The following is a 23,385-nucleotide window of genomic DNA, read 5'->3' on the forward strand; positions in this document are numbered from 1 at the left end:
TTGAGGTACCCATAATTGTTGCATTCTCATTGTCTACTTTGGGGAGGACGAGGGATTGCACCACAGTCTTTAAGTCTTCGGAGAGGGTGAAGGGTTTGACTTTTTTTTTAGATGTTTCTGCATGCAGAAGGCACTTTTGGCAGAGGCATTAACTTGCTCTTTCATGCTCAAGGTTGCTGTCCAAAGTAATCCCTAGTGATTTAACTGAGTTGGAGTCAGATAGTTTGCAGTTTAAAGCAGTAAGGTTGCGGGGTTCCTCAGGGTTCTGCCTTGAGCCCTCTACTCTTAAATGTTATCCTCACCCCTCTTGCGACCTTGGTCGAGACTCCCTTGGTGAAAGTGATCTCTTACGCTGGCAACACCCAGATGATGTTCTCTTTTAAAGAACACTCGGAGTAACATCTCAGACTTGATGACTCAAAACTGCCTTAAGCTGATTACAGAGAAAACGGAGGTGCTCTTCTTTAACCAACCAGTCCCACCACCCTCTAAGCTTTGGTGGCCAGCAGAACTGAACCCTCCTTCTGTGCCAGTGGAGTCGGCGAGGAATCTGGGTTTTAAATTCGACAATGCACTCTTGTGTAAGACTTTCCATCATTCCATCTCTCCCCATCTGCAGAATCTACACTGGCTGCCCGTCAGTAGGTGAATTAAGTTTAAGGCACTCACTCTGGCTTATAGAGCCACCAGGGGTCGGCCCTGGCATATCTGAGACTCAGATTGCAAAGTTACCAACACAACCGGGTCCTATGATCCAACCACTTGAACCTGCTCGCTATCCCCTGCTGTCGCAAAGCCAGGATGGGGGGGGGCAGAGCATTTGCAGTTAAAACCTACTTGTCTTCGAAGGTTGGAACCGGAATCAGCCTTCAGGAAAGGCTTGGAGACTTGGCTGTTCAAACGGACTTAGCCCTTTTCTCAAGCCACTGCTTGATCTGCTGTCTTAGCGCCGGTACACCTCTTCTGGAGGTAGCAGTTTGCTGTATAAATTCCAAAATAAATGCATTTTTAAAAAAGGTTGTTGAGCCAGATATTCACAGTAAATGTTTTTTCTTTGGTTTGCATGCAAAGGAGTTCAGTTTTGTTTGGGTTGAGCTTCAGATGGTTTTTGGTCAGTCAAAATTGAATCATCGAGAGAGGTATTTAAGTGCTGGATGTCTTTCCATGAAACTCATCAGTCAGAGTTGGACATCATCTGCATAGAAGTGGTAGGCAATCCCAGGTTGCTTCAGAATAATTGCAAGGGGTTCTATGTATAAGTTAAATAGGGAGTCCTACAATGGTCAATCCTGTGTGATTGGTGATTCTTCGGAGGTTGAGTTATTTAGTTTGATTAGCTGAGTGCGTTGTTTCAGAAGGACGCAAACCACTGATAGACAGTTCCCTTATTGTCTGCCCGCTGCGAGAGGGAGTTTAGGAGGATGTCATGGTTGACAGTATCAAAGACAGCTAAAAGGTGCAGGAAGATTAGGAAGTGGGCCTGGCTATCATCCAGAGATCTGTGTAGGTCATCTGTGATGCTCACCATTGCAGTCTCTGTACTGTAGCCTTTCCTGATCCCCGATTGGAAGGAGTTGTGTAAATTGTATTTTTCAACGTGGTTGTTGAGTTGTGCAAGCACGCATTTTTAGATGATTTTGTCGAGGAGCGCGAGGTTAGTGAAATTGTTAAGGTCGTTCTAGTGGGAGTCTGCCTTTTTGAGCCAAGTTTGAAGGAGGCTGTCATGGAGCCACTTGATAGGGAGGAGTTAATGATTTTGGTCCATACTGGAGAGATGGTGTGGTTGATATTTTTGCAAGTGCCACTGGGGGGGGGTCAGAGATGTGCGATGTCTGCTTCATGCAGGTGAGTCATTTGAGGATGACTTTTTCAGGGATTTGGCTGAATTCCGTCCAGGAAGAATTATTTTTAAATTGTAGGGGGTTGAGGTTGGTGAGCTGTGTTGCAAAGTCAACACTCAGTGGAAGGGTTTTGGGAGGACCCTTTTCACTTAGAGAAGCATCATTGGTTAGTTTGAGAGAGAGCTCGATGTTGGTTATTTTTTCAGAGAAAAGGGTCACAAATTCTGCACAGCACTTAGTAAAGTCATTAATCAAGTGTTGTATACAGGAGGAAGTTTGCTGCTTGATGATGTTTAAGGGGACTTTGGGTCTGTTCCTATATCTGTCAAGTTGTTCATGGAAGAGGGAGGCTTTTTTTTCCCGAGGATGTGATTTTTGTATTTTAATCGTTCAGCTCAGAGGGTTGTGAGATTAGTTAGAAGAACCCAATTTCCAGAATTACTGCAAGCTGGGGCACGGACTTCATCCCCCAGGCTCCCCTGCTCTGGCCTCACTCTTGCCCCACTACCAGGTACCCGGAGGTGCATAAGCCCAGCCGCGAGGCCCCGCAGCGCGTGACCCAAATTCCAGAATTACTGCAAGCTGGGGCACGGACTTCATGGCCCAGGCTCCCCGTCACACCGACCACGCTCAGCAGTCTTACTAGTAGGAGATTATTTTGAATTTGGGACATATCCAAGACTGTTGGTAGCCTCTCTACTTACTGCCACAGGTGCAGGAAAAATTGAGAATTCGTAAAAGATAATATATTTTTTTATATTTTCCACCCTTTTTTGGGCACTCTTTTTTAACTGAACCTGATGCAAAATAGACATTCGAGCCATTGCTTCAATCCCTAACGAGCCTGGTAGCCTCTAATGCTCCAAGGGAGCGGGTTCGTCCAAGTTATATATACTACAAGAGGCTTAGTTGAGGTTATTACTCTTACTTCACCCTAAGCTCAACAGCAACCTAGCATATCTATTGCACTAGCCCCTGAAAATGGGAAAGAGAAAGGCCACAGAGACTGTTGCAGGTAGGAGTAAAGCCCCTAAAACAATTGCAGCAGATAACTGCACATTACCTCCTCAATTAAAACGTCAATTGCAGCAAGAGTTGATATTATCTAATGGGACAAAGTTATCAAATAACACAAAAAAGATTTCCTACTACTACAGCAAAGAGGATAAGGCTAGCTGCCCAAAATCCCCTTCACGTAGCGTCCTTGTTCATCATAGTCACGGTGAGGTAGGCACACAGAGTCCAACTCTGCCAACGATCCATGCGACGAGTGATTCCCTTCAACCTAGTGTCCCTGTGTCTGGCACACTATCCACAGTGAACATGGGAACACTTGTAGTGATATGATAACTGTAAACTGCTCAAATAGATTTGCACCTTTAATACCATTGCAAGATTCATCGTGCTCAGGTTTAATGAAAGTTGGCCCAAAGCAACAAACTAAAACCAAGTTGGGGCAAGGACAGGGTGGTCCAGACTGATGGAATAGGAAAGATACCACAGAACTTCACCGGAAATTAAACACCCTAAAGGATGAAGTTTCAGCCGTAAAAAAACTAATTGGGGATGTATTACTTCGAATTAGTAGTACCCCTGAGATTGATAGTGCACTAGACAATAAAAAGCATTCTGATGAGAAATGAATGTCGCTCAGCCTCGTAAGAACTGCAAGGACTTGGCAAAATCTTATGTCTAGCCAGGGGAGTATAGGAAAACCACAGTTGTCTAATCCTTACCCTGCACAACAATACACTGTTAATTATATCCAGGATAAGATGAACACCAATAATGTCTACATGACAAATGTCCCCAGATTAAAGCAGGGCACCAGGGAAGATGAGGACTCATTAAATAACAAAGCGATACACTGGATTAGAAGTAGGCGCCAATGCCTATCTGTCATAAGATCCGATATATTAAAAGCTGAATGCCTCCACCAAGATTATGGGAGCTTGGACGATATAAAACTAACCTTCCAATCAAAGTACATTGGAGATAGTCTGATCATTTTAAGCTTGCGCACACACTCCCTGTTCAAATCCAGACTTTGCTTTAGGCAGAATAAATCCAACCTAGAGAAGATTAACAGCACCCTACACGCACAAAAGGAAACCAATAATCTAGATTTAGTAGATTTACTGACCGAGGTAGACAAAGCTAATAGCGCTGAAACCACGCTAATCTTCACAGACAATGTCTGTTTTCCATTAGTGTCTGGATCTATGGACACACAAGGTAACCAGGCACAAAACTTATCTTTACCTGGCAGTATAGCCAGTGGAAGTAGAATTGCACCTGAATATGTTCCTGAGACAAGTTTTGAGATATCTCCAGAAAACTTGAAGCTGATATCTTGGTAAAACATTTAGTGCCAGATTGGCAGGGATATATTGAACATTTCAACCTCTGCCTTTTCCAGGAAACCTGGCTAAAAGAGCCACCACACAAACTACGGTATAGGACAATCAGTTTAGAAGCTTTGCCATCAAAGAAAGCGAGACTTTTGGGGGTTAGCGATTATGGATGTAAATAAATTTCAAAGTCAAAGTAGAAGTTATGAACTCCAATTTCCCAGATATTTTAGGGTTAAAATTGAAGCCCCCAAACACTATCCAGCTACAGGTCTTTAACTTTTATATAAGACCAAGACAACTCTTGACAGATTCATCAGTCATCCACCAGCTAGAAGAAGTGTTTGAATCTATTGAAAACAACTGAGTTGTTCTTGTGGGGGCGCCATTAACTGCTGCTATGAACCAATGTTGGGGATGTAAACCATCTTTGAGGAGGAAGAGCAGGCTAGAGGGATTCCCTTCCTAGCCACAAACTCTCAGGTGCCATGTTTCATGGCAGCAATGTAATTAGTCAATTTCACCATAGAAGGAGGTTTGAGGGCCTGTAATGGCCGATTCTCCACCGATACTCAATGTACGAACACCCTTGTTAGAGGTAAATCTAAGTATAGAATCGATTATGTAATGGTGACTATAGAATACTGGGGATACATACAGGATTTCAAGGTAGACAACAGAGGGGAGAGCGACCATTCACCATTATGCTTAGTCTTGTCAGGGGGGCTGATTACTACTTATCTAATCCACTCTACCAACTCTTGGAGTAGGTCCCCGCAGTTGACAGTAAGCAACAACCAAAAATCAGTTAAATGGTCTGCCATTGTTGACCAAATTGAACCCCTCACGAGCATCTACAATGCCTATTTTGAATCAATCAATCAATCATATCATTTGTAAAGCGCACTACTCACCCGTGAGGGTCTCAAGGCGCTGGGGTGGGGAATGCTGCTACTAATCGAAAAGCCAGGTCTTGAGGAGTTTTCTGATGGTCAGCAGGTCTTGGGTTTGCCATAGGTGGATGGGGAGGGTGTTCGAGGTCTTGGCGGCGAGGTGGGAGAACGATCTGCTGCCAGAGGTCATTCTTCGGAAGCGGGGGACTGTGGCTGTTGAGGTACGTTGGTCCGGTGTTGTGGAGTTCCTTGTGTGCGTGGGTGAGGAGCTTGAAGGTTATCCTCTTGTTGACCGGTAGCCAGTGCAGGTCTCTCAGGTGGGGTGTGATGTGGCTGCGGCAAGGGATGTCGAGCATCAGGCGTGCAGAGGCGTTCTGGATGCGCTGGAGCCGTCTCAGGAGTTTGGCCGAGGCTCCTGCGTAGAGGGGGTTTCCATAGTCCAACCTGCTGCTGACGAGGGCCTGGGTGATTGTTCTTCTCGTTTCAGTGGCCATCCACTTGTAGATCATGCGGAGCATGCGGAGGGTGTTGAAGCAGGAGGAGGAGACGGCGTTGACCTATTTAGTCATGGAGAGGGTGGAGTCGAGGATGACCCCACGGTGGCGTGCGTGGTCGGTGGGTGTTGGAGCAGTTCCCAGTGCGGTCGGCAACCAGGAGTTGTCCCAGGCAGAAGGGGTGGATCCGAGGATGAGGACCTCCGTCTTGTTCCCTACACTGACATAAGCCCAGAGTTTATACCTATAAAACAAATCCACTGTTGCTTGGCAGACAGTATAAAAGATTCTCTAACAAAACCACAAAAGAGAGTCAGTAAACTAAGATCTAATTGCCAATCTTTCACTCTCTGGTTTAACAAAGAATGCTCTTTGGCTAAGCGAAGACTCTTATTGGCCATTAAAGCCAAAAGTATACCACAAATTAGGCACTTGAGGGCAGAATACAAAAGACCACAGAAGGTAGCATTGAGGAACTGGGAAGAGGACAATTGGAATGACCTTATCACTGCCGCCAGACTTTAGAATCAGTCTTCATTTTGGAAAATAGTTGCACACGGCAGTAGAAGGGGCAACACTGGTACAGACCACTTCCTTGACCCCGGTACTTCGTATAGACACTTCTCTGATCTATATGCCATGCCCAATGAGACTGATACAAACCCTACTGACTTAATCGAGGGCTCTTCCTATAACACGCCTAAACCATCACTCCAATTTAGAATTGAAGAAACAAGACTACCTATAGCCGCCATTAAACCAGCAAAAGCACCCGGTCCAGACAAGATACCGGAGGACCTGTTGAAACATGCCGCAGAAGTAGGGGCACCGTACGTGAATCTCCTCACTAATGCAGTGGCTAGAGGGGCACCTATTCCAGAACCCTGGAAAGGGGCAGAGATAGCACCTATTTATAAGAAGGGAACAAAGACGATCCGGCTAATTACAGGCCCATAATCCTAATGGATACTCTGCAAAAAGTGTACGCAAAGCAAATTCTGGGCAAGTTAGATAACTGGATACTAGAGAATGCCATACTTTCACCCTGTCAGGCTGGCTATAGACTAAAGACAAGTGCAATCGACCAAGTCTTTAGACTTTCATGCATAGCCTGGAAACATGTTAAGTTGAAACTTGGGCACATATACGTTGCTTTCATTGATTGAATTGTAACCTGGCTGCGTGTTTTCTTTCACAATTGAGCCATTTGAAATGTGTATCTAACCTCGAAAAGATGTAACCTGTGTGTCATTTGTTATGCATTCATAAACCATCAGCATACTTCTGTAACCGTAAAACATCTTGTAAATACCCCGCGTTGGTCCCAACCAATAGCATCCCCTTGCAACTAACAGGATATAATGGCCAATCCTGGCCTCAGACACTGAAAACAGTGTCGCTAAGCGACGGACGTGCCGCGCGTCCTCGAGGAGTAGTACCTCACATTTCCTAAATCCACGCCCCCACTTTGATTGGATGAGCCGTGTCGCGTCATCATCGCTGACACGCGTTGCTTAGCAACGAGCATACTTATCGGCCCAGGTTTCCCGGGCTCACTCTGTTCGAGCTTTATCCTGACAGCTCAGATGGCGCTTTGACTCTGCTTGAACCGCCAGCACAACTATCTCAGATTGCAGAACCGAGGGTAAGCAATCGGTCCCACCACCCCGCAGACCTTCCCCAGCGTAATCTGACCGCACACTAGTCACTTGAGCGTACCCATTAGCGCCTATGTTTAAATACCCACTTAGGCACACCCTAATTAGTGCTTTGACTGTGCTCAGCTATACCAGGTCTGAATGTAGTTTCATCTCCCATCCAGGTCGACTGACAAGCTTCCCTTGTGAATCCAAAACCCACCCGTGAGTAAATCTGCATGTTTGTTACTTATGACAAAGTAACTGCATAGAACCCTCTCTGATACCTCGTTCCCTTCCTTTCCAGGTCCTCACCCCCTGTCTTGATAAAGACCCGCCGCGACCACCAATTGGGGCGCATTAGGGTCGAAACGTCGACGCTCTTATTTGGCCAAGATACCACCAGGAACTTGGACAATAACCATCTGCTTCCTTGGAATTCTAATTTTTGAATACTGGCCCCCCAACAAAAGACATTACCCCTCCCCGCTTCCCATCTGTATATATTTGTATATAAGTGTCACTATATGCTTTGCACTAGTCACTATGTTCACAACAGTCACAAACAATATGTTTTAAATGCTGAACCAAAAACGGAATGAAGTAATTGCCGTGTTTTGTGTTCCCTGCTTTTATCATATAAAATACGTTTTTCTCAGAGAGAGGTTTTTTGTTTGTATGTTTTGAGCTTTCCAGCCTTCTTTTAAAGCAATGTTAGCGCTCACCCGACAGAACCAATTTTGTTTTTAATCATGCATACCCAGGTTCTGAGGGACACAGGGTCACCCCTTTTTTGTTAAAATATTCATTGATTTAAAAGCGGTGTTCGACTCAATACCAAGAGATCACTTATGGGAAACTTTACGCCAGCAGGGTGTACCGTTGGAGATTTTATCACCAATAATAAGACTCCACGAGGGCAACTTTGTTAAAGTACAATGGGATATAGGGGGAACTTACTGAGGACATCCCCGTTACAAGGGGTGTGCGACAGGGGTGTGTTTTGGCCCAAACCCTGTTTTTATTATATGTGAATGACCTGGGGCAGAATTTGCAAAATTGTTCTGATGACTCCCCAAAGCTAGGAGGAAACCATATATGTGCTCTAATGTTTGCGGATGACCCAATTTTAGTGTCCCAGACCCCTAGTGGGTTACAAAGCCTTCTTGACAGCTTTAGCCAGTACTGCAGATTTAAAGGCCTAGAAAAAAACCCTGCTAAGACTAAATATACAGCCATTAAACTGCACAAGTTTTAAAAAAACAAAATAGTTTTAGATCAAGTGCCAAGGGAGTGTGTTGCCAATTTTACTTATATTGGTGTGACACTTGACTCAAAATTGTCTTGGAAACCACACATAAACAAGGCCAAGACAACTGTACTGCAAAACGCAATCCCCATTGACAATAAACATCGCTCTACTGAGTCAAAGGCCATTACTCTAGCTTTGGTGGTCTACAAGTATAGAGCTCAAACTGCTGCCTTCTATGGATCCAGATTATGGGGTGGTGAAAATGTATACTCTTTAACAGGGGGAAACAAAATCATGAGGATTCATACATCAATCACCCCAAACAAACCAGTGATCCCCGTATTTCATGACATTGGCATTAAAAGATTGGAGCATCTGGCTACACTGAGATCTTTGTCCTACTGGGTTAGAATATGGACCACTGAAGAATTAAAACCATACAGGCAGGCACTGAGAGAACTACTGGGACTTTATACCCAACATACATTCCCCTGATTCACTCATGTGCGAAACTGGTTCGCAAAGTTGGGCCTGAACAGGTTCTGGGTAAACCCAAACCTATTGAAGCAAGACTCAAAGAATGATATTAAGCATATTTATTGGAAGTTTATCATGCACAAAGCCACTTTAGATTGCACTTTAGGGAGACTTCCCACGCAGTTCTTGTTCTTTAAAATGGTTCCGAGTTTTGAACAATTTCTGGATGAAATGAAACCTCAGCTAGCGAAAACTCTTTACCTGAAATTTCGATACGAAACACTCCATATTAACTCTTTCACAGCTAATTGACCATACACGTTGTGGGAAGGCAACCCAAATATAATCTGTGCTAGTTAGACGCAAATGAAGATATTGCACATATTTTATTCTTCTGCCCAGTATACGCAAACCTGAGAAGCAAGTGGATAAAGCTGTTGTGCTTGAATTTGATGACTAGGAAATATTTGGAGGCTCTGAGAATAATAAAATCAGATAGCTCACGGCTTATTGTATTTGGCTTGCGGCAAGTAAAAATCTGCTAACACCATTTAAGGAAAAGGAGAGGGTTAAAATTTTAATGTCATTTTATTACATTTTATTATGTCTTATGTATTGGGTCTTAATCCATATCACACCTTAACCCAACTAATGTGATATCGCATCTTCAGCACAATTAAACCGATCTAAATTATTTGATGACATTTTAGCATTTAACGAATATACTGGTGCATCTTTATCATAATTGTAGGTGAATTAATTACCTGTGTTATTTTAGAATGTATCTCGGATTATATGTATGTTAGATGTAATGTGCTTACAGAAGTAAAAATCTCTCGGATAAATTGAAAAAGTTTTTTCCTCTGTAAATTCACTATATATTTGTCCTTCTGGTAACATTATTTTTGCTTTAAAAATGTGTCTATGTAATATTTGTGCTTGAATGAAAATTTTCTTTTATGATTCTTTGAATCGAAATAAAGACAAATAGAATTGAGTCAGAGGGCTGCTGTCTCCAGTTTCTTTCAGCCTGTCAGAGTTGTCTCCTCTCATTGTTCAGGTCTACATTGAATCAGTATCTGGAGGGGAGACCTCTTGAGTTTCGAGGGGTAATTGAGTTTTTTAATTTGACCATCTTTGTGTTGTAGAAGTTGGTAAGGTCTTTTGTGAAGGAGAGCTCGGGTGGCCGAAGGATTTAGGAGCTGGTTAATGCTGATAACTCACAGTGGGGGGGGGGGGGGTTGGGGTACAATGTATGTTCCTCACCCAGTGCTTGGGACGGCTTGCTTGGGGGTGTGCCTTTGATTGGGTGGTGTTGAGCTCAAAGAGGATTAGATGGTGATCAGTCCAGTTGATGGCAGGATAGAGTGAAGGGCTAGGGTTTAGATATGATTACGTTAAGGGTCGAGCCCTCAATATCATCTGTTTATGGTAGTGTTCGTTGAGATCATTCGCTTTCAGGAGGGTGGATAGGGCTTGCACTGTAGGATCATCAGCATTATTCAGGTGCAGGTTTAGGTCTCCTAGTATAATGTCTGTGCTACCTTTTTGGGAGCTTTGCAGTTTTAGGTGGTCTGTGAAGTCTTCAAGGAATTGTGTTTTGTTACCTGGTGGCAGATATATCAGATATATCAGATGTCTGGGGTGGATTGGGGCCTTTAGGGGAGAGCTGAACTCCTAAGTATTTAAAAGTAGGGGATTTGGTAGTGCGGAAGGGGGTAATGTGAAGGTAACTATTGTGTATAGCTACTCTGCCACCCCTTACTCCTTGCAGCTGCAGTGACTGATTGAGAAGCCCAGTGGGGGTAAGGAAGTTGAAGTTAGGTGATGAGTGTTCATTTAGCCAGGTTTCAGTTAGAAAGCAGATATTGGTATTGTATTGGAAGATAGTTTAGACTTTTTCGGTAGCGTGCTTGGCGGCTGATCGACAGTTTAGTAGCAAGCAGCAGGGTGTAAGTAATGATCGCTGATCCTGCTAGGTGAGTTGGATGGCATTTAGTTGTAGGGGTGGCCTAGGAAGGCAGGTGGTGTTCAGGGTCCTGTTCCTACCAAGAATGACTGGGATTTTGTCATGGTCAGGTTGGCAGGAGTCATTAGATTAAGAGAGGCTCAGCCTTTCAGGATTGCTTTGCAACTTTCCAGTTGTCGTGTATCTAAGTGTGAGGTGTGATGCCCTTTGGGGGGTGCTTTGCCTAGGGGTGAGTGATGGAGAAATGTGGCAGGATCGGATTTCACTAAAGATGCATGGGTATGTTTATCTTTTTCTTTGACACACTTACCACAAATCTCTACAGGCAAATACTGTACTCACGGTCTTCAATTAATAAGGGGTCAGTTCAAAAGGCAAGTGCTTTGTGTTTATGCTAAATAATTACCGTTTTTTTTTTAAACAGGCACATCTTGTATCTTACATGCTTCTCATTTGTACCTTGATAGCACTTTACTGCTTCAACTGCCAGGGAGACTTCAAAATGGGCTAGGGCATTATGATCAATGAGTGGTCAGTGATATACATTATGAACAATGCAACAGTTTGTTTCTAGTACTAGTTAGACATCTTGATGTAACTGGCTACGGTCCTTGATTGAAGTGCTATCACATGGCAGAAAAAGGGAGTGATACCCTGGACCTCAGAGGAAATGGGATGATCTTGAATGAGAGAGTATCTTGGTGAGAGGTTCCTTTGTACATCTTCATTGATGCCCTTCCATTTCATCAACAGATCGGAGAAGGTAAGTCCTGGCATCGAAATGACACCCCTGCTAAAAACTGAATGAAGGAAAAAGATTCTGACCCCAGCTCTAAAGGATTATGGGCAACAGTCAATATATGTAAACCTTATGTGCTGGAGTGCTAGTTCTCTCTTTATGCAGAGGCGTACGTCATTGTTCTTCAAGAACCATATCCCTGCCAAATTTTCAGGATATTCAAATGGAATGAATTTACATAGTTATCTGAAATGGGACTCATTTATATAGACAGTAGATATTCTTAAAATGTGGGATGACTATAACCCTTCGGGCCAATATTATGCACCCCAACCTCTAGCAGGGATGGGAGGTTGAGTAGTCTTCCAATGCTATGGTCCTGTAACAGTGAGTGAACTGTAAGTGAAAGCTCAGAAGCATTCATTATACCCTGATTTACTAACCTGGTTAATGAATACATCACAGTTGGGAAACTACCCAATGCTGAAACTGGGAGTTTTGAGTGTGGATAGTATCAATATCCTTCTGGAGTGATATATGTTCCTAGATAGTCAGTGTGCAGACTGGAGAGGAGTGTGTGGTGAGACCTGAGTGGGGACCACAAAGTCTGCCATTTGGCGGCCAGCCAGAGGTACCAAATATTTTGATTCTGAGGCATGTCCCGTAGGTTGTCTCAACCCCTCCTCAGGAGAGATCCGGGCATGTACTGGAACTTCTCACTTTCTGCCCTTGATAACCTGCTCCATAGGTTTTGCGTATTGGGGGGGCTGAGGGTGGAATAGGCAATGGCATAAAAGCAAAGAATCCCGCTGAGGTAGTACCTTATTTTAGAAAGGTATGGGAAACTTCCCTTGGAAGGGTCTCCGAATGCAAACTTTGAAACAATGCATACCATGGGGATTCTCAAAAGGATTGCATTAGGCTATACCCAGGTGACCTCACTTTAATCATCTAAAAGGAGGAGGAAGCTCATTGGTTGCACCCATGCTCTCACTGGAAGGAAAATTATGCCTTTTCCTGTGACTGGTTATTCCCACGGACAGTGGTCCCTGGGATGAACACATATGGGGACCTACTGCCAAGAGTTTTCTCTTTTCTGCTTCTGGTGATTCTTGCGTAAAGTTGAAACTGTGTTGTCTGCAAGATCTAGGTAGGTAATTCCATATGCTAAGGAGCAGGTCTTCTCAGTGGTGCTCCCTAAATTTCTGCCCATTTTCTGACTGTGCTATCTCAGTAAGGGCCCACTTCTGAGACCTACTAGACTAGTAAGTAGCTTGTTATGCTTTACCCCTATTGCCTGGGATGGATTGGGTGAATCCTTCAACTGTATGCCTCAGTCCACAGCGATTCACCATACATCTGGAACATGTTCCCCAGAGACATCCAGAATCAATTCTAGAGACATTTCATATTTTTCCTTGTCCCGAAGGCCCTAACTGCAGCACCCAGTGACTATTTATGGAACGTCACACCTTCAACACGCCCTTCCCTTCACATTCACACTGTTTATGTCCACTTCAGTTACAGACATAGGAGCAAGGGGGGCGCCTTCCTGTCTAACTCATCTCCTGTCTTCTTAGGCCCTCATCATCTCCTGGTGCCAACAGCTGGAAACGTTTCCGTGCCTTGCCATCTGTAACATCTCTGTGTCTGGTTCACTCTAGTGTCCTCTTCCTTACTGGCAGCTTCTCTCCCCGCTTGCAGCCTTTCATGGACCCAAACTTTTACAAACTGCCTCGGATCGACCACATAACTCAGTGACATGTACATGTCTTTACAAGGACCCCAACTGTGATCACAGGGACATACGAATCGTAGGGTACGTTACTCCTTGGAAGAGCCCCGAATACTTCGGTGCTTGTAGTTTTGCACAGAGTTTACAGCCCCACTGCCATATCCCTTGCCTCCCCTCAGGTGGAGTTAATAGATCTAGTTGGTTTGCTCCATATATCATTTCTTCATTTTGTCTATCCCAGATGATCTGCTCACATGGTTTGTTCCGCAGCTGTGTATCGTGCCAAGTGTTTCCTTTGCTTTCATAGTCTTTTGATTCCTTTAGCTACCACCAGTCTTTCTCTTTCTAGAAAAAATGTGAAACTGAAAAACACTCTCCTCATGCATACACGGTCAAAGGGGTAACCTTGCACCACCTACCCTGGAGGCACTGCTCGTTCTGTTCTTTCTACATGATTTGGGATTCCTCACCCTCAGCAGGCCTAAGCCATCCTCAGAAGGAAGCCAGGCAGAAACTCCTGTTTGCCCCATATGTTCAAAAACCTGCAATACTACAACCTGCATTTTAGTCATTTTTTTTGTTTTCTTTTCATCACAGGAAGCTTGGTCAGGGTTCATGTCTGAGTGTTGGAGGTTTCTCCTGTGCAAAGAAACTGAGAGCTGTGGCTGCTTCACAACAAAAAGTAGATCCTGCGATGATGAAGAGGATGACCATCAGATTGTGGTCTCGGATATCCTTCAGCTCGTCACAGACCAAGAGCTGGAATCAAGCTCGCAAGGTAAAGTCCTGAATTCCGCTTTCTCCAGCAAATATGCGACTTAGACCTTGATTTGGGCTAGGTTAAAGGCAACGTAGGAGCTTATTTAATGAGTTCTGCATCAGATACACTTAAGCTACTTAGATTTTTTTGTTTGATCTGTTTATTACATTTTTAAGACATATTATGCATATTACAAGCTCACGTTTCTTACAAAGTGATACCAAAGGGGATGATGGATGGAGCGCTTGAGCAAATCAAACACTCACCCCCAGTCAACTGATCTAGGTTTAATCCATCATCATTCTTTAGCTCACTCCACCACCCCAGTTCAGACATGGCCATATGCAAATCAGTCTGAACCTGTGCCTCATGGGAACAGTCCAGCCCGAACTGCCAAGCCATGTCTTCCCTGGACCGGAAACAAGCATCTTGGGACCGGTTTCTGGTTCATTACCCTCATCAGCCAGGCTATCTTGAATCCAGTGGCAGAGTGAGCAAGGGACCCACGTCTGGGCACACCCTGCCAACTCGGGGTGAACAAAGCGATACCAAAGGGGATGATGGACGGAGCGCTTGAGCAAATCAAACACTCACCCCCAGTCAACTGATCTGGGTTTAATCCATCATCATTCTTTAGCTCACGCCACCACGCCAGTTCAGACATGGCCATATGCATATAGTGGAGTGGTGTGGCTCACTGGTTAGAGGCGGCAGACCCGTAAGCAGAGAACGGCCCGGGACCAGGGTTCAATTCCCGACGCGGCAGGGTCGTGGACCAGGGTCAAAACGGACTCGATAATTCTCGCCTCGGTGCCTACTCTAACCAGGGAACACACTCGGCAACTCTGGGCATTAAGCTTGCCTCATCTCTACAACGGCCCCCCACAGATGCCGGGGATGCCTGGTTTCACCTTGGAGATACCCAGAAAGGGACCATCTCACAGGGAAAACCAGGACGGGTTCCCCAGCGGTCTTCAGTGCCAGGATACTCCATGGAGTCGCAGTGCGCTTTACAAGTACACCCACATTTACATTTACATTTACATATCAGTCTGACCCTGTGCCTCATGGGAACAGTCCAGCCCGAACTGCCAAGTCCCTTGCTCACTCTGCCACTGGATTCAAGATAGCCCGGCTGATGAGGGTTATGAACCAGAAACCGGTCCCAGGATGCTTGTTTCCGGTCCAGGGAAGACATGGCTTGGCAGTTCAGGCATGTAAAAGGAAAACGTATTAATCATGGTGGTACACGTGTTTCCTAACAGATAATAAAAGTGACAATGTATGTCCGCACAGCATTAAATCTGTATATAATCTGCAATGATATCAGACCCATTCACATACATGCATGAGTTGCCCACCTGCATATGTACGTACTTGAAGCGAACCGTAGGCTACTTTGATACGCTTGCGCGTTTTTAATACTGATAAGCTTTTAAAAGGCAAGAATATTTATCCCCGTCAGCAAAGATGGCTAAAGTAAAAAAATTAAGCTAGATTTGCTGCAAAAAGTTATTTGTGCTGCCAATGCCAAATTAAAAGTTGCAACGATTTCAGACAAGAGTTGGGCCTTGATACCGATCAGGCCAGTGGTCCAGTTACAATGGGTGTGCAGATCATAAGGGTTTGCTCCCACAATTTGCGACTGGTGTAATGTTGCGCAAATAGCAGCGTCAAATAAAGCACGTGTGCTGTTTGCCTATGTTGAAATGGGCTGTAGTGTGCACTATTAGTTTGGTTTTCCCATCCCAAGATACCAAACGCATAAGTAGGTGCCAATTGCCCACCTGCTAATTTGCTTACCCTTTACAATTAATTTCAAATTAGCGGGTGTGCGATGTGCATATGATTGTTGCTGGCTGATGATTGTCGTATCTAAGCTGTAAAACACTGTGGAACGGATGAAATGGGAATATTCATTGTTTGTTTTTCGCAAAAATTTCTGGCGAATTTGCATGTGTTTATAGCTTTAAATCTGCTCCAAAAACTGTTTTGTTACAAGGAAAACCCTTCAGTGGTGCATCTCCACCCGTACTCTGACAATTTTTTAATTGTACAGGCTGTATTAGAAGTAGACATTGTGTTCATTAGTCTTTAAGTCACGGGATTGTATTCAACTGTTGCTGGTGTTAATATTAATCATAAGGGGCTGTCGCCCAGTACAAGTAAATGAAATCAAATTCTTTTTCATATGGATTTCCTTTTGTGTTTTGGTTGTTTCACTTTTCATGTGTTAAGGCATCTCCTTTTTAAGAGCCATCAGGCTGTTACTGCCAGTGTCTTTCTCGTTACCTTCCTTTTATGCTTTTTAGGCACCGCTTGACCATGCAGCTGTTTATGACCTATTGTTATCCATTCTTTAAATTATACATAGGGGGAATTTGGCTCCACTCAGAGGAACATTTCTTTCTCTCCTCATATTATTGGCTGCTTTGATGTATATGTGTGGCTCTAGAAAGTGCTTCCATTGGCATGCTTCTGAAAAGTACACTCAACCATAACACTGTTTTTCACATTCCATTCTTGATCTTCTGTATACATTCTATGCGAAAAAATACTGTTTTACTATTTTTTCACTCAACATAGCAAAGGCAATAAGGCTGCCTTTATTATTATACATGCCAACAGAACCGATTCAGGCGGAAGAGCACAGATTTGTTTACACCTAAAATGGCCTTATTTTAGGTGCCTCTCGCTTAAAATCTCCGCCTCTTCAATGTAAGCAAATGGGAAAAATCAATAACCCAATTTGTTTTTCAAAATTTCCCTCTTACCACGTTCAAAATGCTGGCATATAACATGCTAAATATAAATAGCATTTGTTCAGGCAGAACAACATGTGTGAACGTCTGTGCTTGTGTTTACGTCTATTAGCACATTGAAGACAGAAAAGGCAGCAGCATAGCTAATAATTCTATTTGTAGCTTTTGTCCTTCCCATGTTGCTTTTCTCCTCTACTCTGACCAAGATCAATGTTTGGATGGATAAGTGTGGGTCTTGGCCCCCTGGATGAGATCAGAGTTGAAGGAGATGGTAATTTATAAGGGGGCTCTGGTCACTGTGCAAGCCCTCATCGTGCATCAAGTGGACAGGTGCGTCAGCCCTGAAAATGGAATTTAGATGTAGTTGTTTACCGACTGCACAGGGTGATGGCCCGGGAGCAGCGCCATATATCTCATCGATGGGTTAGGCCTTTAAAATTCCACGGATGTTGTCATGACGGTCACATGCAATTTTATACTGGCAGCAAAACAAGTCCCTGAGTTTCACAGCACGGAGCCCTCATTTAGACTTAAAAACAAATCTGTGTAATACATTGAATTGTTAATTGCTGTACTGCCTGCAGTAAAGCTCGTATTACCGCCGATTTAGCTTTAAACAGGATTGAACTTTCTATGATAGTGTTTTCAAGAGATTTACGGCATGTATTGGCTCTCCTGTGAAAAAATGCAGGATTACTAAATTGTAATACCACATTAGATTCAAACGTGAAAAGGTATTAAATGTACAGTGTATGATGGATTCGGTGCACCCTAATTCAGTGCCCAGAGACCTAATAGAGATAATCTGGTGCCAAAATGTCCCAGCCAGTGCTACCATCTAGGTAGCCTTCGTTATACAGTGAAAGTGTATACTGTCCTTTCTTTCCATTCCCAGGTTTCTATCTGCTCACTGGCCATCGCATTAGGCAAAGCATCAAGAGAACAATTTCTATGATAAGGATAACAATTTCTATGATAAGGTGAACATCTCCACACTTTAGTAAAGATAGCGGTGTCTAAAACAAGGGCCACCTTATTTCTTTAGGGATTATGGTGATTCTTTAGAGTTTGGTGGATAGGGTTCTCTAAATAAAGCAAGCAAACCAACAGTTTGGTTAACAGGCAACATTTGTGGCAGAGACGGGTGAACAGTCATGCTCCTGCCGAACAGTCAGAAACCTTAGACTTACGTCTCCAAGGACATTGGGACAGTAGTTTCAGCACCTCAGACTGTTCGCCTAATTTGGAGACACATTCTGAATTACCTTTTTCCCGATTGGCAGCACCAGTAAAAATCTGGCAGCTCTGATCAGAAAAAAGGAAATGTAATCCAGTCAGAAAAATCCCACTGTCAGTCCCATTAGTTTTTTTTGTTTCTTAAAACAAACTCCAGCTTTTATAGTTTGCTTTTCAAAAACAAAAAAGTTTGCTAAGAATCTGCATGAAACATGGCAGCCACTCAGCAAACTTACTATGGTTTCAGAGGAGCCACTGTGGAAGCTGCACTTCTGAATGCCGATATCTCCTCCAGGCAGGTGCGATTTCTGAATATGGCAGGCTGCTATTTACCAGAGTGGCTGAGATTATCACCTCCGTGACGTTAGCGGAATAGTGAACCCACCAACAAATACTAAAAAATCTCTTATGTGTGGTTCCATAGCTTGGTGTTTATTAATTCTTCTTGCTGAGGGAATTGGTCAAACAGTTTCCAATATGCTTAAATATGTTCTCACCAGAAAGCTACATTTTATACCGGGGTTTGCTTTCCCTGTGGCCTACTGCGGATAAGTTTCTTTCATGGAGTATGTTTAATAGAATATTGTATTATATTAGCATTTATATAGCTCTTTTCACCCATGATGAGGGGCAGAGACCAATCTGTAAGAGCTTTGAGCGATCTGACTGGCACTGAAAGCCTTTTTGCCGTCGATAAAGGGAAGACTCGTACAGGTGTTTACGGACAACACTACCACCATGTAGCACTGCAACAAACAGGGCAGAGTAGGGTCTAAGACTCTCTGTCAAGAGGACTTGCATCTCTGGACTTGGCTAGAACAACAGGGCATTTCCCTGGTAGTTCAACACCTGGCTGGTTCTCTGAACACCAGGATGAACCAGCTCAGCCGAAGGTGCCTTGCAGATCACGAATGGCGTCTCCATCCAGAGGTGGCACAAGGTCTCTTTCAGCGGTGGAGAGAGCCTTGGTTAGGTATGTTCGCATCCAAAGAGAACACGCAATGTCAGCAGTTTTGCGCATTGGAGTTTCCAAGGCGGCTCTTGCTCGGCGATGCTTTTCGCCGCGAGTGGAGATCAGGCATCCTATACGCATTCCCCCCATACCACTCCTATCCAGAGTGCTCAAGAAGATCCGGAGTGCCCGGGCACAAGTTATTCTTGTGGCTCCGGACTGAGGACAGAGAGTTTGGTACCCCGAGCTTCTAAACATGAGCATTGATCCTCCGGTCAGGCTGCCCCTTCAGGAGGATCTTCTGTCACAGCAGCAGGGGAGGGTTCTCCACCCAAACCTGTCCACTCTTCGCCTCCTTGCATGGAGTTTGAGCAGTGACAGTTGACAGCTTTTTACCTCCCTCCCGAAGTCTGTGAGGTTATTTTGGCAGCCAGGCGTCCCTCCACAAAATCTATATACACCTGCAGATGTAACACATTTTGTAAATATTGTACAGACCAGTCTATTGACCCCTTATCTCTCCTTTATCTGAAGTCCTTCTCTTTATACTTTCTTTGGCCCAGCAGGGCTCTGCTCTAAGTTCATTGAAGGGCTACCCTATGGCCCTTTCTTCTTTTCTTCGGCTACCTGAGCAGCCATCTCTTTTGAAATCTCCTCTGGTGCGGAGATTCTTGAAGGGGTTAACCCATTTGTTTCCTTCTTCACCTCTTATCATTCCACAGGGGGAACTTTATTTGGTTCTCACCTTTCTGATGTGTGCACCGTTTGAGCCGATGCATAACTGTCCTCTGCGGTTGCTCACCATAAAGACCGCTTTTTTGGTGGCAATAATCTCTACCATGAGGGTTAGTGAACTGCGGGCACTGTCTTCACCGCCTCCTTACCTGACTGTCTTTCCGGACAAAGTAGTACTCCGGACCAGGGCATCCTTTCTGTCTAAGGTTGTAACACCCTTCCATCTGGGACAGTCACTTACCCTGCCCACCTTCTTTGCACTCCCAAATCCTTCCAAGGAAGAGGAGCATCTCCATCGTCTGGACCCAAAAAGAGCGTTATCGTTCTACCTCGATCAAACCAAAGATTTCCAGGTGGATGACCGACTCATTATAGGATACGTGGGTGCAAAGAAAGGCTGTGCTGTCCAGAAGAGGACAATATACCGAAGGGTTATCCTCTATATAAAAATCTGTTACGCCTCAGCGAGGAAGGACCCCCTGAAAGGCTTGGGGCCCATTCCACCAGGGCAAAAGTGGCCACCATGGTGTGGGGTTCCCGAATCTCGTAACTGGAAAGCTGCCACGCGGGTATCTCTGCACCCGTTTGCTAGACACTAGTGCCTGGATTCTCAGGTTCACAGAGAAGGCCTGATCGGTTGCTCTGTTTTGTAGGATTTTCTGGTCTAAGTCGTTTTGCAGTCCCTCCTCCGGTGATGGTATTGCTGGGGTATCTGTTCACCGGTAAGGTATCTGCGGCTAGATGTCTCTATCAGTTGGACAAGTTACCTACCTCCGGTAACGCCTTATATGTCTTCTTGGCTGCTTTGATTGAAATTAAGATGATGCAATACCGGTGTTAGACTTCAGTGCTGGACCTGTTAGAACTTTCCACCTCTTTTGATATGGTCGACCATAACTTAATTGATTACTTGGCTACGTGGTTTAACCAGGCCCTCTCTGTGTCATTTTTCTTTTTTCATCTGACTGCTTTCACACCATAGCTATCCACTTCTCGCCCTAAAAATCTTGTGCTCCTGTGTTGGATGCCTTGTGGTTTCTCACACTCTACCATCAATTTAAAGTCTATAAATGCTTCTGGCAGACTTAGTTATATTTTTACACCTTTTCATCACCCATTTATGGAGGCAATATACAATTGGTACTTACCTTAAACCTGTAGTTTAACAACCATATCTCCAGAATCATTAAGCAAATCTCCGCCGACTAGCAATAAAAGTGTAACAACTTTCTTAACTTAAATTCCAACAAAACTGAATTTATAGTAATTTAGTCAGGAACCCTCTGGGAAATGTTCACTTTGGATAGCTGAGATTTGTAATCCCTAAAAGTAACAAATCTAGATTTTGTGTTGGACAATAATATCTCCCTGATAGAGCAAATCAAATCAGTTTATGACTCCTATTTATTCCAACTGTGACTCTTTCTAAAAGTTCTACCTTTCATTTACACAGAGCAACAGGTTTCTAGTACTGCAGCCTGCATTCTGCTTTGTTGGGTTATGGGAATGTTTGTTATTTAGGTCTGCTAACCAGAGCATTAACCCCTTCACTGCGGTGGCTATTCCGCCGCAGTGCTAAGGGGGCGGGGCGGCCGCGCGGCGGCCGCATGCTGGTGACGGAGCGGTTCCTTCATGGCCCCGCCCGCTCAATAGAACGCACAGCTCAGGCGCGGAATCCGCGCCGCGCAGGCGCGGCGGCAGGGCCATGACGGAACCGCTCCGTCACCAGCACAGCGCACCCGCAGCTGATGACGGAGCGGTTCCGTCATCAGCATGCAACGGGTTAAAGGATTTCAAGAAATGCAAAATATCACCATCCAACTAGTTTTTGAACTGCACAAATATGATCACATCATAGAAGCCCTCTGTCCTCTTCAATGGCTACCAGTTTCTCAGAAGAATCTATGTAAAATGTTATACTTTCTGCACCACTCCTTGTGGACCAAAGATTATCTCTGATAAACATCTTTCCTATTACCCAATGGGATTACTTTGTTCTGGTTCCAGACTTCTCCTTTAGATCCAGTTCTTCATTTTCTTTAGATCCAGTGCTTCAACAGAGCTTGCTGAGTGGGCTAGGCTTTTATGTTAATGTGCTTAAACACTGAAATGCCCTGTCTCTTCATCTCTATTGGGTTTCTAGCTACTCAAACTTCCATAAAGCCCTTGTGCTCATTTTTGTAGTTCTAGCCCAACTCAATAGTGTTCTATTCTGCTGTTTTCTCATTTCTTTAGTTCTATCACCGAGATGCCAAATGGTGATTGAGTGCTTACCAATATTCTGATATATCATGTCAAGCTTCTCTGATTATTCTTTATTTGTGTGATGCAAACCTCTAAACCTCATCCTTTTAATACAGTATTCCTCTGGGCTCTATTATTCTCCCTTGTCTTTTGTATCTATACCTCCCTGCTGCATCAAATTTGTATGATCTTCATTGTCATTTTCTATCAATAACTTATTTACATTTACATTTCTTCTTTCACATCTAATTTTCATCATAAAACCCCCCAATTCATAACTCTCATTTAGTACTGGTAACTTTTTATTCTCTTCCTGTTCACACTTCTAAAAAAGAAAAATCTTCTCTTCTGCTCCCTCATACCACGGCTTCCTGCCTGCCTTCAAACTGTATTTAATTTCCTGCATCCCTATTTTTCCTTCATATGCTATCAACAACCTTGATGTTTCTTTTGATTTGTCACTCTTTAGGAAAACAAAATTCCTATATAGTTGAGAATACCTCATGTCAATAGTATTTCATGTCCCTTCTTTTATACAGGTTTTTATTGATTTTTGATGCTAATAACCATCTTGCAGATAAAATTGCGATCCCAACACTGTCCATACGCGCTATGCATACCTACATAACAACCTCTACATACCTCTGACAGCAGCCCCACCAGCAATATCAGTCCATTCGAGATCAGAACAACCATATATAATCAATAGGTTAGATGATTACTGTGCCCCAATGGGTAGTCCACACAGCATATTTCGATCTTCCCCTATCTACCTTTGGTTTGGTCCACAGGCTTGAGTTTTTGTCATATGTTTGAAACTGTTTTCACTGTGTCCCCCATATTTTGTCATAGTTCTGGGAACATCCTTGGACCATGTATACGTCCTTTTCCATATTCAAAAATGGTCCTTTCTGCCATTCTTTAAGTGATGGTACTATTCTGGAACCCCACCTATGCACTTTTCCCCTTTTAGCCAATATACAGCCCAATACCGGAGTAGCCAGTGACCTCTGCACCCTCTCCATTGTTATTACAAGCCCAGGAGGACCATTTTGGGAGTAAACTGATTTGTCCTGCCAAAGGAACATTCACTCTGTGACCAAAATTGTTGGATCAATGGGCAGTTCCAAACCATATGTCGGAACGTTCCCACCCCCCCAACCAAACATCTAGTACAATTTGGGTCAGGCCAACTGTTCATCCTTCACAGTTTCACAGGGTATCATATAATATACCATATCGAGGTACTTTTAAATTGAAACAGCCACAGGCAGGCTAACTATGTTAACACCCAATGAGATATCCTGG

The 23,385-nt window shown here is 44.0% G+C and overlaps 1 protein-coding gene across 6 annotated transcripts in view; it reads left to right on the plus strand.

Moving 5' to 3' along the window:
- MCF2L (MCF.2 cell line derived transforming sequence like) overlaps positions 1-23,385 on the plus strand; it is a 1,263,355-nt gene that overhangs the window by 93,432 nt on the left and 1,146,538 nt on the right. For all 6 annotated transcript variants that reach the window (XM_078657683.1, XM_078657685.1, XM_078657688.1 and 3 more), the window contains exon 2: positions 13,986-14,166. In XM_078657683.1, the coding sequence (XP_078513809.1) occupies positions 14,004-14,166 (163 nt within the window). In that variant the 5' untranslated portion in view covers positions 13,986-14,003. The remainder of the gene's footprint in view (positions 1-13,985; positions 14,167-23,385) is intronic.

The sequence above is a fragment of the Lissotriton helveticus genome, chromosome 8 (genome assembly GCF_964261635.1).
Source record: "Lissotriton helveticus chromosome 8, aLisHel1.1, whole genome shotgun sequence".
In the NCBI taxonomy this organism is placed as follows: domain Eukaryota; kingdom Metazoa; phylum Chordata; class Amphibia; order Caudata; family Salamandridae; genus Lissotriton; species Lissotriton helveticus.